This window comes from Prosopis cineraria, unplaced genomic scaffold (genome assembly GCF_029017545.1).
Source record: "Prosopis cineraria cultivar Desert tree isolate PC_DT_omini unplaced genomic scaffold, ASM2901754v1 PC9, whole genome shotgun sequence".
NCBI classification, from domain to species: Eukaryota; Viridiplantae; Streptophyta; class Magnoliopsida; order Fabales; family Fabaceae; genus Prosopis; species Prosopis cineraria.
In genome coordinates this window covers 30,815,704-30,830,986 of record NW_026555340.1, presented here as the reverse complement: position 1 = coordinate 30,830,986, position 15,283 = coordinate 30,815,704, and the positions used below count along the sequence as shown (strand labels likewise).

Here is a 15,283-nt window from a genome sequence, read left to right as displayed (position 1 = left end):
TAAACCCTAGACTTTATTTGCGTTTTAATTTTTTTCCTATATTTTTTTAATATTTTAAGTCTTTATATTTTTATTTTTTTATTATTTTCAATCCCTCTATAAATAAAGTATAGAAACCTTAGAAAGATCCAAAACAATAAAAAATAAAAATATAGGGACCTAAAATATTCAAAAAAATATAAGGACTAAAAGTAAAATGCGAGTAAAATACAATGATCAAAAGTTATTTTTACCTTTATAATTTGAAAATAACACAATTCTTTAAAAAAATAAATTAATATTGATATAAGTATCTTTAGAGGAAAGGCAATACTTTACTTGACTCCTCCCTTTTTCTCCCGTCTCCTCCTTTCCTTAATCTTGAAAGCATATGAAAAGTTGAAGGTAAAGTGACAATTTTATATGATAATGTCACCATGTCGCGTTTAACTTTCCCAACTTGACAAAAAAGATCCTCTTTCATTTTAATGGGAGATATTTGGATCAAGGTCCTTGGTCAACAAAAATTTGCTATCATGCATTAAAAAAAATACTTTTCTCAACTTTATTCAGAAAAACCAATTAAAATTGATATACTCCATCCATTCTAAATTATAGGACACTTTTAAAAGAATTTATCCATCCCAAAACATAAAACATTTTGAGTAAATTAAAATTTTATTAAATGCATTAATTTTTATATTACCCTTTCTCTTTTTATAATTAATTTTTGTCTCTTCTCTTTTCAATACATTAAATGATGAATATTTTTAAAAGTTTATATTTTTATTTGGGAAAGATAAGGTTGTTAAGTATATTTAATAAGATTTATTAATATGTAAAATTTATCTAAAAATATTTTATAATTTAAAACAGATAGAATATGTTGTAGCACATCTTGTCACTTAAATGAATAATTAAAAGTTCGAACCCTAGCTCTTACATATTTAATAATTTAATTGAAAGAGATTTGTACATTGTTCTTAGTATCTTTGAGAGAGATTTTTTTATTCAACATAATTTATTCCTTATACTTACCAAAAATCTTTATTTAGAAAATAAAAAAAAAACTTAATCAACACCGCTCCATTTTTTAGTCTTGTTTTACATATTTCAAAGTCAAATTCCCTCGCATATTAATTTGTAAGGGTCTAAAAATTGGCAATATCAACATTAACATAAAATATCTAGAAAGCGATGACGTCTACAAATCATTTATTAAGTTTTTTACAAGGCTAAAAAAATCCCTACTTGATACAGTTGCTGGCTCGAATGTCCTTTTCAGGCACCAGAAATTCTAAACAGTCCCAAAACCTACACGATTCTTTGGACAAAAAAAAAAAAAATTGGGGTGGTCAAGCAAGGCTCAATTTCATTCGGCTGAAAAAAAGGCTTCAGGTCCTCCCCTCTTCATTCTCGCCTCTAAAAGAAGATTTTCAAAGGGAAAATTATGTGTTAACAAAATTAGGCATGTATAAACTAAAGAATTCATCAGACTGCACTGATGACAGATTAATGATGTAAAAACTGGATTTTGATATTATCATTTTATGAATAATTTTTGGGCAATGAAAAATAATTCACAGATTATAAAGCGAATAGAAACAAGCGAATATGGAACAGCTACGATAAGACGGCCAAACATATATTGACACATAAACAAGCGCATTGTGATTTATGTTCACAAATGAACTAGGCCTGTTTTGGTACTTTCTCAGCCCACTTGGATCTTAACAACTTGAGAAGCATTCTTGCCTTCGCCTTCGTCTTCGCATTACATTGGCTCTGCAGAAGCAAAAGCAACTGAGTCAGAACTCCTCCCTCAATGGCTTCCTCTCTTGCTCGCCCACTTTCTCTGCACACCATCATCAGTAGATCCACTGCATTCTCGCTACACTCTTGATTACTCACTCTGAAGACCATCTTCACCAAAGTTTGAATCCCATTTGGGCTATTAACCAATGCTTCCTTGCCTCTCTCTATTACCAGAAGCTTCTCTATTATCTCCATCCCCAATGGAGCCAAGTTCTTCTCTCTTGTTTCACATCCTGAAACGTACCTCATGATGCCATCTATTGCCCCTGCTATTACCATATTCTCTCTGTTTGTTTGCAAGGAACATAACGCTGATATGGCTTTAATTGCAGCCCTGGAAGCCTCGCAGTTATTTTGGCTTACAAGATGAACAATTTCATTGATTAGTTTCTGGGATTTTCCGAGCATAACCAATACATCTTCTAAATGTGATGCTGCCGCCGAATCTATCAGATTGCACAGACTGGTTTTAACATTGGGACTGCCCTTTTCGAGTAATAGAAGAAACGATTCTAACTTAGGTTCTTCTCTGAGCATATTTAAAGGCTCTGAGGTACTGTCAAGGGTTAACAACTTCATAATGCAAGAAAGAGCAAGCTCTATGAACTCCATGTGATGATGCTCTCTGGACATTTGAGCTCCAAAAACCAGTCCCAAAAGAAGAGGCAAGAAACCTAATTGAAGGAAGCAAGATTTATTGAAAGAGCAATACTCATCAGATAAGAGCCTGATGTTTTCAAGCGCTTGGAGCTTGTTCTGGAAGGTGGATTCCTGAGATTGAAGGGTTCGTTTCAGAGAGGCTAGAGAATCAACAGTTTTAGAGTTATCAAATTGGTCAAATTGAGGGTACAATTGAAGCCACTGATCGATCAAATGACGAAGAGTGTGATTGGGGACGACGGATGGATCATGAAGCTTCTGCATTGTGACAGGGCAAGTGAGATTACCTTGAGCAAGCCATTTTTCTATGCTGGACCTGTCGTAGGTTTGGCCCGTGCACAAGGTCACTGGGTCCTCAAACAAGTCTAGACTGATTGGGCACCTGAACAAGTGAGGAATCGTCATTTCAGCTTCGTTCATGGAAGAAAACTGAAGATTTATGCCAGTATTGGGGTATGAACAGAAGAAAATGGTGCAGACAGAAACAGGCAGAGCTTTTAAAGCTGAAAGCTGAAAGCTTTACAAGCAGCAAGTGAGGCAATACAAGAAGAGACAAGCATTCGAAGGGGTGTCAGAAAATAGCGAACTTTTATCTCGGGGTTGCTTAAGCTATAACGCCTAGGAGACAGAAGAAGCACAAAGTGGTGGCGAGAGACAGAGGAGATGGAGTACAAAAGTATTTGACAGAGAAGACTAAAGAAGCAGGGGAGGGACTTAACAGTTAACATGCCATTTTTTAAAGAAGGAAAAGAGAAGAAGAATGGGAAGTGGAAGTGATGGTAGGAGGAGCAGATAAGCGTTTTCTTCTCACGAGAGAGAGAAAAAGTGCGAGGGTTCAGTTTAGTTTGGGGAAACGAGGGGGAGAGAAAGAGAGAGAAGAAAATGGAGAAGGCCAAACAGGCGTCATCTCGTGGGTTGGCCGCTAATGATGCAGAATAATTGTGGGGGATGGTCCCCACTTTTCTCCTTCACTCCACATCAGTCCAGTCAAACTGACCCACCAAAAGATAAAAATCATTGTTTATTATGTCTTCAAGTTTGAATCCACCAATTACTTGACTTGCCGAAAAACCAAAAGTTTAGTTTTTTGCCTCCACCCTGTATTTTAGGAGAATCAATTTCAGGTCTTTTTTTTAAATAATAAAAACATATAAATTTCAGGGGCAATTTAGTAGCAGCTGGGTCCAAGAATTTTTCTTGTTTTATGAAAATTATAATTATTAAATAAAATATATACATATATAGACGGTAACATATATAAATTAATAGTACTATACTATTTTACAGTTTGAAATTGTGATTGGTGCAGTTTAATGAATAGAAGGATGAAATGCAATTGTTGGCAAAAAAATAAAAGAATGAGGTGAAACTAATGGTAGTCATAAGGGTCATGGGAGGGGCAGTAATAGGAAGGAAATCACTATGTGATGGGTTGGTGCGTTGATAATAATTAAATAACAAGTCGCTGCGTGAAAGCCATAATCTTAGTGTATCCGTTTGGTCCAAACATCAATTATAGGATTAATAACTGCCAAATATACATTATTTGTGTATGTGAATGTGATTGATATACATATGCGTCTATATGTATATATGGACCCTCATAATTGACAAATAGAACTTAACCAGGCTCATTGCACGTTGTCAAATTATTATCAACTCAGATCGCTTCGCATCCATGGCCACCTTCTCATTTCATCTCAAGTTCCTTTCGTCCTTTACTAGTAATCAATAATTATTATAAGTTAAAGACGTCTCACTTTTTAGAAAATGATTTCCCTTCTTTTCTTTATGTTATGGTGTTGGCGTACGTGTCCTATTATTTTTTTAATCGCACACGATTCCACTGTCTAGTACACGAATAGGAAATAAAATGAGCGATTCACATATGCAATCGTCTCTCTATCTTTTATATTCGGGTTTTACTTGCACTTCTCATCCCAATTGTATGCTCAATTGATAAAACATAACCTTCGGTTAACGTGCCCTATCTCAGGCCTTAAAGAATGAACTTTCAATATATAATATATATTAATTAACCTAATGTCTTATTTGGTTATTATAAAGAATCGGAATGCAAGAAATTAAAAAAAATAAAATAAAAGTGAATTACCCTCCCCTTCATAGTAAGCATAATAAAATTTAATATTATATATCACAAAATGTGAGAATTATCTCATTTTTTAAAAATATTATAAATTATGATTCTCAATTTTATAAACTAAATTATATTTCTTCCATATAAATATAGTTTACCTATATATCCCCTTCACATTTTTTTTTACCTTTAAATTTTTAATTCATTATATTTCTTTCCTCCCTAATAACAATCAAACTGGACCTAAGAGTAATAAGAACATTGTATATATCTTACACCTGCTTGTGTGAAAAATTAATGTGATTGTGTAAAATATGTTTCTCTTCACATTTCGGAGGCTGCGTTGAAGCTAGAGAAGTTTGGGTAAGTTAGGTTAATCAATTTGAACATGACACTTTCCTCTCATTACTGTAGATTCTTTTGAATAATGTTATGTTAGGAACGAGAGAAGAAGCTCAAGAGATTGGATCCTATCTTGGCAAGGATGACTCTTCAATTTGCTTAAAATTGCTGTCCTTGTGAAAATCTAGTGCTCGAAGCTTTACTTGATATCGATGAAGGAAAATCAAAATAGAACATTTATGATCAACACCCAAAAGCGATGGAGCATGCCAAGTTGGAAACTATAGTAAATACTCTAGAGTCAACTCAAATGAACACATGTTTAAAATGGATTTCATCTCAATTTAATTGGATCAAATTCAATGTTAAAGGTTTAATAAATCGGAAAAGATCTATTACGTGTAGGGATCTAATGCAATACTCAAAATTATGGGACATGGATTAAGGATTTTTCAAAAAAATTAGGCTATCTCTCATAGGTCATTAATGGATTAAATCTCTGTTGGATTTAAATTTATGAAAAAGTCAATGTTCACACTGATGCCATAAAGGCTTTGAAGCTTGTTCAATATGAATTTTCACTAACCATCCAATATCTAGCACAATTGATAGAATTGAAGATTTCATCGTGCTTGATAGGCTAATTAATTTTAAGCATGTATTGAAAAAACAAAACAAAAACAAATAAGGACATAAAAGATAGGAGACACGCCCCCAAATTTTTAATTTTTTTAATATTATATAGAGATTACATGTTTCTAACTCTCTAAAATTTATGAAAGCTTTATAGTAGTATATATATATATATTTTTAACATTAACCTCCCTTATTCTTAAATCCTTGCAACAAATGTGTTGATGATTTGGTTTGCGTGCTACTATCACCAGGCTCATTACATTAATTGACTCCACTTACGTTGCTTTTAATACTCCACATATCGGCTAAGCACCAGGTTTTAGGATAGATATCCTTTTCATGTTTTTTCTCTAGCCTTTATAATAATAATAAAAAAAAAAGAGGCCAGCATCCGAGGAACATTTTAACTAATTAGCATGGGTGTTTTAAACGAGATGATGATAATCTATACAAAGAGAAAGAGATCACATTCAAAGGAACTGTAATTCACTGGGAAAATAATGCATTACTCATAAAAAATATAAAATTTGAAAACTTGGGCAGCGAATTAAGGGGCCGGAAGCGGGGAAGGAAGTCACGTTGCAGAAAGACAAGCACAAAGGCGGCTGTGAAGCAATTTTCTGGAAGAATCTGAGGTTTGAAGAAATGAGTCAGGCAACGCAGTTAAGGCAATTTATTAGGACTGAGGAACAATAATAATAATAGTGATCAATGATGATGGGGAAAGCATTCGAGGCAATCTGAAATGGATTCCCCACATTCACAAACACAATATCCGATGTTGTTTGTGTGTCCGTGTCTTCCTGTCTTAGCTTGCATGGTTTGACATTTTGACTCCTCCAATCCAAATACTTCCATTCCACTGTTTCGTTTCATCTCACATGTACAGTATACATACATCCTCTTCTTTATTCAATCTACCCAAAGTCTTAAACTCTTCAATTATTCAATCTACTGGGCCTTCCCACCATTTCGATTCCCTTGACCCATCCATCATCCTCAATCTAATCGATCGCCAATCGTTTCCTCATCTCATCACATTTTCACACTTTCCCTTATAATAAAAATGTAAATTATATTTTATCCTATTATTTTTATGTATTTAACTACATCATAGTTATAGAAAATTTTTAAGATTCATAATTCATTCCTGTGATATATAATTATATAATTATATAATTGTAATATTTTAAATATTCAATAACATACATGTAAATACGGTTTGCCAAATAACTTTATACCTTAGCTAGCTGTTAAGTCAAGAATTGAACTCCAAATTAAAAAGCTACTCGATTATAAAATTTTGTTTCCATGCATATTATTCTGACAGGACAAGTTATAAACATTTTAGTTGGAATATATAATCACAACTTTAATTTGTTATTTAAATTTTTTCGAAAATTTATATTTTAAAGAATAATTATATTTCCATTGTGATTATTACGATGTTCTAACAATGTCATGTTCAAGCCAATCATCAATGCATGGATAGATAGGTGCACTTCATTCTGAATTATATTCTCGATTTCTACTATAGGATGTCATTTAATTTAGAAATATTTTTTTAATATAATGCATTTGATGGTTGCTAATTATATATATCTTTTTTCAACATTATCTATATTTAAACTCATTAATTATAAGAGATAATGTAATGAAAATTGCTAAAGTTAAAATTTTTCTATTTAAATGAGGTTAAAATTGAAAAATTATTTAATTTTAAATAAAATTAATGACTTAATCACTTCTAATGAAGTCATTAAATTTGTCTTATAATAGAGATCAAAAGGAGTTATTTAAAAAAAATAACTAAACTTTAAAATGTTCCCTTCGTCATAAATTATAAGACAATTCAAAACAAAATTACACATATTAATAAAATATAATAATGATACTTTACAAAAAAAATTAACAAAATATAAACTTTTAAAAATGTTCTAACACACTTAGTTTATAATTTATATCATTTTAATTTTTTTTCCAATTGAAGGGTAATTAAAAAAATATTATTAATAAAACCTTTTTTTTTTACATTATCTTATATTTTGAGATAAAAAAATTTCTTTAACAAAGTTTTATAATTTGAGAGGAAGGATATATTAAAGAAAATTACAATAAAGGGAAAGCTTCATCCTTTGTAGAATTAACTATTGGTCCATTTCTTTCGGATCAATCCAAATCTTAGTACTCTTTCCGTTTTTCATTTATACGTGAGAAAAGTCTGGAGGATAACTTGTTTCAATTCATAAAACAAATTATAAATTTGAGGAGTATTTAATATTTTTTTTTCGTAAACATCTCTATTGAATGCATGAGAGGACTTGTTATAAATGTTATTTTCTTCGTTAAAAGTTAACAAATGAAGTAGCCATTAAATAAGGATTGAACTTCAAAATGAACGCAGGCTCAAGACATAGAATAGTTAAATTAATTTAAGGCTAAACTATATATGTAGTCCTTTAATTTTATACAAAATTTTATTTTAATCTATTATTTTTATAAAATATTTTTTTAATTATTTAACCCTATTATTACTAGTTTCATCCCAACAAATTTTTACATTAAATTTTTAAATATTGACAAAATATTCTTAAATATTGACATATTATGTTTAATTCTTTTAAAATAATAATGATTGACATAAAAAATAATTATTTAAAATTAACAATATTATAGTTAAGGGGTTAAAAATATACTTTATAAAATTAAAAGATTAAATTAAAATCTTATATAAAATTAGAAGACTAAAAATATACTTTAACCTTAATTTAATTGATATATGAAAATTAAATAATTTTATCCTATGAACAGAAAAAGACGGAATATTAAACATCTTTGTCAAGTGAGCAGGCAAGAAAACGAAGTCTAAATTAATGTTCCCAGAAGAACAGGTAAGTTCGGCAGGGAAGAAGAAAACGGAATGGAGAAAGAGACCAAACAACAAAATGACAAAAGCTTTCACTTATTAGTAATAGAGATTTCGGCGAGGAAATATGGGGCTTTTGAACACTATTTTGTCTGCCATTGGAATATTATTTCAAGCTCCACTATCTAATGCTAATACCAATGTTGACGATGCCATTTATTTTTAATTCTGGCCAGTTAAGAAAAACATATCTATAAACCCCTCCAATCAATTATTCATTTTGAAGCTTACATGCGCACGCAATATGTAAAGCTCGTACAGAAAAAATTTAGACACATTTTTAAATAACGTTTCCATTGAACGTCTATGTAAGTCAAAAGTCACTGCATTAAAAACCGTGTAATAGGTTTCTCTTTCGAACCTTTTCTATTAGTTGTTTTCTTATTCTGTTTTATATATACCTCCACTGGCAAAAGTGGATTGTATTAAAAACAAACATTTATACTATTTTTTTTTTTAAAATCCATCCGTAGTCCTCCAGACCAAGCAACTTGAATCTAGATGGTCAAACGAAACATTTGAACATTCTGAGTTCTGACAGAGACAGCAATCGTGCATAACTTGAATAACAACACCAAGGACACAGACGAAGGCAAAACCAGAATATATTAGTGGCGCATTTCACACGCCATATTGACAGTGCATCTGTATTCATTTTTTAAAAAAGATGACCGTTTCATGTAACTTATGTCAGTTTGCTTTTATTAACAATTCAAGGATCAAATTATGAACCTTTTGCATATTCCGTCTTTTAAGTTTTTCAAAGAATTTAATCATTACATGTTTCCAATACATTTTCTTGTGCTTCACACACTTCAATAACAAGCTCCCTCCATCATTGAATTTGCCAATTGCATCCCTCCCTCCGCCTCGTTTCAGAAAAGAAAGAAACAACGAACGGGTCCACTATGTCGGTGGTTTTTGAACTGTAATTATAAGCCACTTGTTCTAGGATTCAAAAGTCATATACCACTACGTGCAGCACTTGAGTAAATATTTTACTCAATGCAGAGAAATCTTGAACAGACCGTGCCATTGAGGAATCAATTTCCACCTTAACAGGAAGCCAAAAAGGAGTTTCGTTTTGTCGTGATGGTGGTTCACGCCAATTGGGACATCTGATTTTGCAAACTTGGTACTCACTACCATATTTGCTGGCTTCTTAGCTTAAGGCATGTTGTTATTACTTTCCCAAATTCTAAATTCAGGTCAGTACAAACATGAAGAATATAAGTTCGAGGCCAAGCTCAGTATCGAAAGAAGCAATTAATGTCATGAACAAAAAGCCCATGACTACAATGAAACATTTGCTGGGTAATCCTGTGGATGTTTTTTAATAGTCTCTCTCAGCCATTTCTCCTGTTCGCGAAGGTTGGATGGAGGGACATCATAAACATCAGAGAATATTTCTGCAAGTGGAGGTTTCTCTTCCTTCTCTGCCACCTGAATTGCCTGCAGTAGCTGCAGCAGGAAAAACAATAATGAGGCAATTTTTCATCTCCAATACATCGTTTATGGTTTAAGAATAGCCTGGCTTGTTAGAGTGTTTATATATAAAGGCATAAATCTTAAAATGAAAGCACAAACTGCACCACGTAAAGCAGGATATCACACCTGATATTGGGTTAAACTTAAATCAGTATAACAACAGGTATCAATAGTTGGCCGAAGTTTCTTGGGGAGCAAATATTACCTGCTGTCTCACACTGTTCCTAAGTTCTGATTCAGCTTCGCAATGCCACCAGCCATTTATTTCAATCCACTTTCTAAATCTAGCCACAGGATCTCGTGCCAACCTCCACAATTCAATCTCATTGGCTGGGCGATACTTGGTGGAATCATCCGATGTGGAGTGGTGTCCCACTCTGTATGTTAGGGCCTTCGAAGGAAAAGCAAACATATCATTGGTCTGACATTAAAATATCTTCACATCACATGCTGCTGCAGCCAAAAAAGTTACCACCTTACCTCAATTAGAACTGGTCTTTGCTCACTGACTGCCATTTGACGAGCAGCTTTAACAGCAGTGTAAACCGCCAGTGCATCATTACCGTCAACACGGATGCTGCGAACTCCATATGCTTGCCCTCTCACAACAATACCATCACCTAAGCATATAGGGAAAACAAAAACCAATTGCATTTAGAACCAACTTGACCAAAGAGAAAGCACAACAATTAAAAAAGGGTAAGGAAATTACTTCGAAACTGATCCGAAGTAGGTGTGCTAATAGCCCATCCATTATTCCGGCATATAAAAATAACAGGAGCCTCCATAACAGCTGAAAAATTTAAAGCAGCATGGAAATCTCCCTAACAATGCAATCTATTAGAGTATATTGAATAAGATCAAATCGCTTCAGTTATTGACGATCATTCATTGCTGAAAGAAGCCAACAAAATATATATACACACACACACACACACATACACTATTGCACCTCTCTGTCTAGGTTTTACTTAAGAAGAAATCAGTGCAAAATTTAACAAGGTAAACCTGCATTTTTGTCCTTAAAGTATTTTTCAAGGAGTACTGAACACCCTAACATTTTTGTTGAAACAATTTTGCTCTTAACGTTATCAAAACGGAGCATTTTTGCCGTTTCCGTCAGACTTTTTAATAGGCAATGTTTGAGGTCAACATTGGAATTTTGACGGAAAGGGTAAAGATGCTCCATTTTGATAACGTTAAGGACAAAATTGCTCCAACAAAAATATTAGGATGGTGAACGCTTCTTGAAAAATACTTCAAGGACAAAAATGCACCTTTACCCAATTTAATAGTATAGAAAAGGTTAGGAAGCACTAAAGCTGCTGAGTTTTAGCCCACAAGTGATATTTATGGCTACATTCCTTGGAAGGGCTGACAAAACCAGATACAAGTTCTTACTCCATGTGGTGTATTAGTCACCTAAACCTTTCTCTTAATAAATACATCTCTTACACGACAGAAATTATATAGTTACCTCGCTTGAGCCACCATCACCAAAATAAGTGACCACACAAGCATCCTTTTTGTCCATTTTTAAGGAATATGCAGCTCCAACAGCGTGGGGAAGTTGTGACCTGGAACGTCAATATGAGTTAGGCACTTTTGCAACTTTCAATACAGAGGAGTGATGAGCTAAAAAAAAGTTTTATGCACCGATGCATAAGTAAAGAAGCTTCAGATACTTACGCAATTGTTGATGCTACAGTTACGTAATTGAGTTGGTTAGACCCATAATGGATTGGCATTTGCCGTCCTTTCCCATTATCATATTTATTGGAAAAACATTGGTTGGCAAATTCCTGCAAAGTGAAACCACGCCATAGCAGGACTCCAGGTTCCCTATACTGCATGTAATCGAAATCAGTATTACTGTTGTATCACTTCCATCCTTACTCAAATTAGATAAGGCAGTAAATTAATAAAAGAAATCCTCAAAAAGGGTATAGAATAAATTCCAGTTATAGACATAGATTGAAGCAAAAAAAGGGTCTCCTTTAATGTGTACAATGAATGCACTTGTAACCTGAGGGAAGATTAGGTCTTCCATGCTGAGAGCTGCAGCTGATGCGATATTGATAGCCTCTTCTCCAATGGTTGTTGCATAAAAAGAAATTCTACCTTGTCTTTGTGCTTCATAAAAGAGCGTGTCCATAGTTTGAAGAGTAGCCATGTTATGATACATTTTGACAGCAATTTCCATGCTAACCTAGTATTATTGACGTCCATCAGTTTCTTTCTATAATATTATCCTTTACTTCACTTGTAGCAATTTCAAAGAAAATACTGATCCTATGATTGGTTGGGGATGTAGAGACCTGGTCAAGGTTACAACCCAGAATTGGCTGTCCATTGTCATCAAGTACCCGGTAGCAGCGTGTTCTCTCCTCAGGAGATTCAAATATAAACCTCATTTCAGGTGTGAATTTCACTGATCCTCCGGGAAAATCCAAGACCTGACCAGATACAGTTAGTGTGAAAACATTCCCCTTTGGCATGATGATTTTGTATGCAGAGAGTGCATGAGAAACTCATGAACTGTTTACTATCCACGCATTGCAACGAAAACAGGTTCTTTTTAACGGTTTGAATGATAATATTTGTCGCACTTCGCTTCATCACGCAGTTGCCAGTTTGCTAGTGCTCCAACAATATGTCCTACATGGTATTGGTTCCCCAATCCAAAAGGACCATATAGGCGAGTCTGGGTCAAACACGGTTTTGGGACAGAGCGCGTTTGCTAAGCAAGAGAGCATTTTTATTATGGTAGTTCTTAACATATTCGCATTGCTAAAGTCATATTAAAGACGATCAATGCTGTCATTGAAATTTCAGAGAGAGATACTAATGATAGAAGGGCCTGAAAGATCAGCAAAAAAATTCAAATTCAGGTGAGAAACAATGGCAGATCGTATCTCGTAAGTTTATAAAGATGATTGACTGAACCAAAGCTTTGTCAACTTCAGTAACTTGCTCTTAAGAATTCGTTTTCACGTAACATCATAAAATGCCCTCTTAGACTCAATCCATAGACTATTGAGACAAAAGGAAAAAAAAGGGGGGGCACCCCAACACTGTTCTTTTTTTTTTTTTTTCCCAACCGAACTACAGGTCCAGAGCGGACTCTAGAGTCTGGGCTCTCCAGAGATATAGAAAATTTCAAAATAGTCAAAAGAGGCTTGTACCCAAAAAAAAATGAGGGCTTTTTTGTCGTAGACAAAAGAGGGCAGTTAACGAAATGATTTTGTGTTTTTTAAAAGGAGAAGGATAAATATTCTCAGCCGCCAAAAATAATGATAATAAGGATTAAGTGTATTTTTTTATCTAAATTCTATAAGAAAAAGACACAAATATTCTTAAGTTAAGTTTAATTATGATTTAATCTTCTTTCTCTCAATTATAAATATTTCCTCCGTCATTACTGTATCATTTTTTTTTATTATTAGTTAATTGTTAGTGGAACTATATTATATTTTTTTAATATTTTATTATAAAATATTTGATTTAAAAGGTAAAAATACCTTTCAAACATAAATTAAGTGATAAAAAGATCCCTAATTTATTAAAAAATATTAAAAAAATTGTGAGATTAATTGATAACTAACCAACATTAAGAATTTTTCTCGTCAGGGTAACGATTGAAGAAAACTTTAGTACCCGCTGAAATGAAAATTTTCAAGACGCAAAATGGTCTTCTAGACTCGCTGAAATGAAAAATCTTTCCAGGAGTCTGCAATATGCTGAATGCAAATTCCGTTGCTATACATTGCACCTACGGGGAGTTTAGCAGTGAGTACCTGATTCTCATCGGCACAAACAGAACTCAAACGATTTTGTGCTATCGTCGATTCAAATCGGCGAATATTACTCAAGTTGCTGAAATTTGGCTGATATTGGGCGTTCCGGTAAAAGTGAGGGTTCGAAGAACTCCAAAAGCCTCGTTGAGGTGAAGCCATGAAGGCCATCTTTGATTTGAGATGGCCGACGATGGTCGTTGATTTCTTCATGTATAAAGCCATGACCGATAACCCGGTCACCAATCAGAGGGGACGCCAAAGATGGAGATGAAGCGGAAGAGCGTCTAGCCGCCTCGGGGGTGGTCAGATCACTCGTACAAGTATCTGCTTTCAGATTCATTTACATTACCAATTAAAAATTGATAAATATTGGGAAAATAGTCGGGTAAAAAAAATAGAGCCATTCAGGATCCGCCCAAGAAACATCCCGAAGCGTGATGAAATTCTTTAATTGCCTTTTATAATCAATTACTGAAATTAAAAAATACTTTTTTATTTTAAATTATAAAATATTTTTTTAAAAAATTATTTTTAAAATATAAAATATTTTAAATAAATTTTAAAATTTTATTAAATATATTAATTTTAATATTATCATTTCTCTTTCTATAATTAATTTTTATCTTTACTCTTTTTAATATATTATAATAATAAATATTTTTAAAAATTTATATTTTTATTTTAAAAACATAAAGTTATTAAATATATTCAATATATTTTTTTGATATGTGAATTTTTATTTAAAAATATATTATAATTTAATATAGAATAAATACTATAGACTCGTGATATAAAATAATAATTTATGAATGCTATGATATTTAAGTTTGTGCTGCAAGCATCAGCATTCAGCAAGACTATCGTCTCAATTTTTCCATTTCTTCAATATTTTATTATATCAATGACAAGGACCATCTTGCAATCATACGTGATTTTAGAAGAACAATGAAAAGAAAAGAAAATCAAGAATCAATCGGCCAAAATTTTTTGTCGAATCATACAAGTCCACTGGTATTACTGTATTCGATAGCGGGGCCACATTTTGTATGCTTTTCTCCCCGGTTGATGATGATGGTTTGCAGGATACATAACCTACTAGATGAGATGGTTTTGGAGCCACTTGGATTTTAATTAGGATAATAATAATAATTAATATGATTAATTTTAATTATAATTAATTTTGTTATAATTATAATTAATTATATTCTAACATAATCTGTTTGGATATTAAAATTAATTTTAGTTGTACAAATTAACATAAAAGATATTATTTTTTAAAATTAAATTATTGATAAAGTTATATTTAATATGATTAAATTTGTTAAACTTTATTTAAGAAGTAAAATATATTATTTAACAATAAAATTGAATTTATAAGTAACCTTTTAAAATTTATTTTAAAATATGATTTGACTTAATAATTCATTAATAACTTTTTTTTGTGTTTTGAAATTTTTTCTAAAAATTAATTATTTAGACCTTATAATCAATTATAATGTCTTCCCAAATAGGCAGGAGGCTCGTAAATTATTGTGCCGATTT

General features: G+C 32.4%; 2 protein-coding genes across 3 annotated transcripts; both read right to left on the bottom strand.

Annotated features, from left to right (window-relative positions):
* Positions 1–1,495: 1,495 nt before the first annotated feature.
* On the bottom strand, positions 1,496–3,614 carry LOC129320533 (U-box domain-containing protein 26-like). Its single transcript, XM_054966038.1, has one exon. The coding sequence runs from the start codon at positions 2,872–2,874 to the stop codon at positions 1,672–1,674; it is 1,203 nt and encodes a 400-aa protein (XP_054822013.1). The 5' UTR covers positions 2,875–3,614; the 3' UTR covers positions 1,496–1,671.
* Positions 3,615–9,468: 5,854 nt separating this feature from the next.
* LOC129319469 (2-oxoisovalerate dehydrogenase subunit alpha 2, mitochondrial) lies at positions 9,469–14,067 on the bottom strand. Of its 2 annotated transcripts, XM_054964543.1 has the most exons (9): positions 13,742–14,067; positions 12,263–12,400; positions 11,971–12,153; positions 11,634–11,791; positions 11,422–11,521; positions 10,657–10,768; positions 10,425–10,564; positions 10,150–10,335; positions 9,469–9,917 (listed from the first exon to the last, which is right to left on the bottom strand). In XM_054964543.1, the coding sequence occupies exons 1-9, from the start codon at positions 13,961–13,963 to the stop codon at positions 9,750–9,752; spliced, it is 1,407 nt and encodes a 468-aa protein (XP_054820518.1). In that variant the 5' UTR covers positions 13,964–14,067; the 3' UTR covers positions 9,469–9,749. The 2 variants fall into 2 exon arrangements, with proteins under 2 accessions (XP_054820518.1, XP_054820519.1); XM_054964544.1 differs by lacking the exons at positions 11,971–12,153; positions 12,263–12,400.
* Between the last annotated feature and the right edge of the window lie 1,216 nt (positions 14,068–15,283).

Bases quoted from the DNA above. Each gene is read 5' to 3' on its own strand.
- LOC129320533 (XM_054966038.1), bottom strand. From the start codon at position 2,874: ATGAACGAAGCTGAAATGACGATTCCTCACTTGTTCAGGTGCCCAATC.
- LOC129319469 (XM_054964543.1), bottom strand. From the start codon at position 13,963: ATGGCTTTATACATGAAGAAATCAACGACCATCGTCGGCCATCTCAAA. The intron at 12,401-13,741 runs GTACTCACTGCT...GTATCTGGTCAG, and splicing joins TTTGTGCCGATGAGAATCAG to GTCTTGGATTTTCCCGGAGG. The intron at 11,522-11,633 runs GTAAGTATCTGA...TTGACGTTCCAG, and splicing joins ACTGTAGCATCAACAATTGC to GTCACAACTTCCCCACGCTG.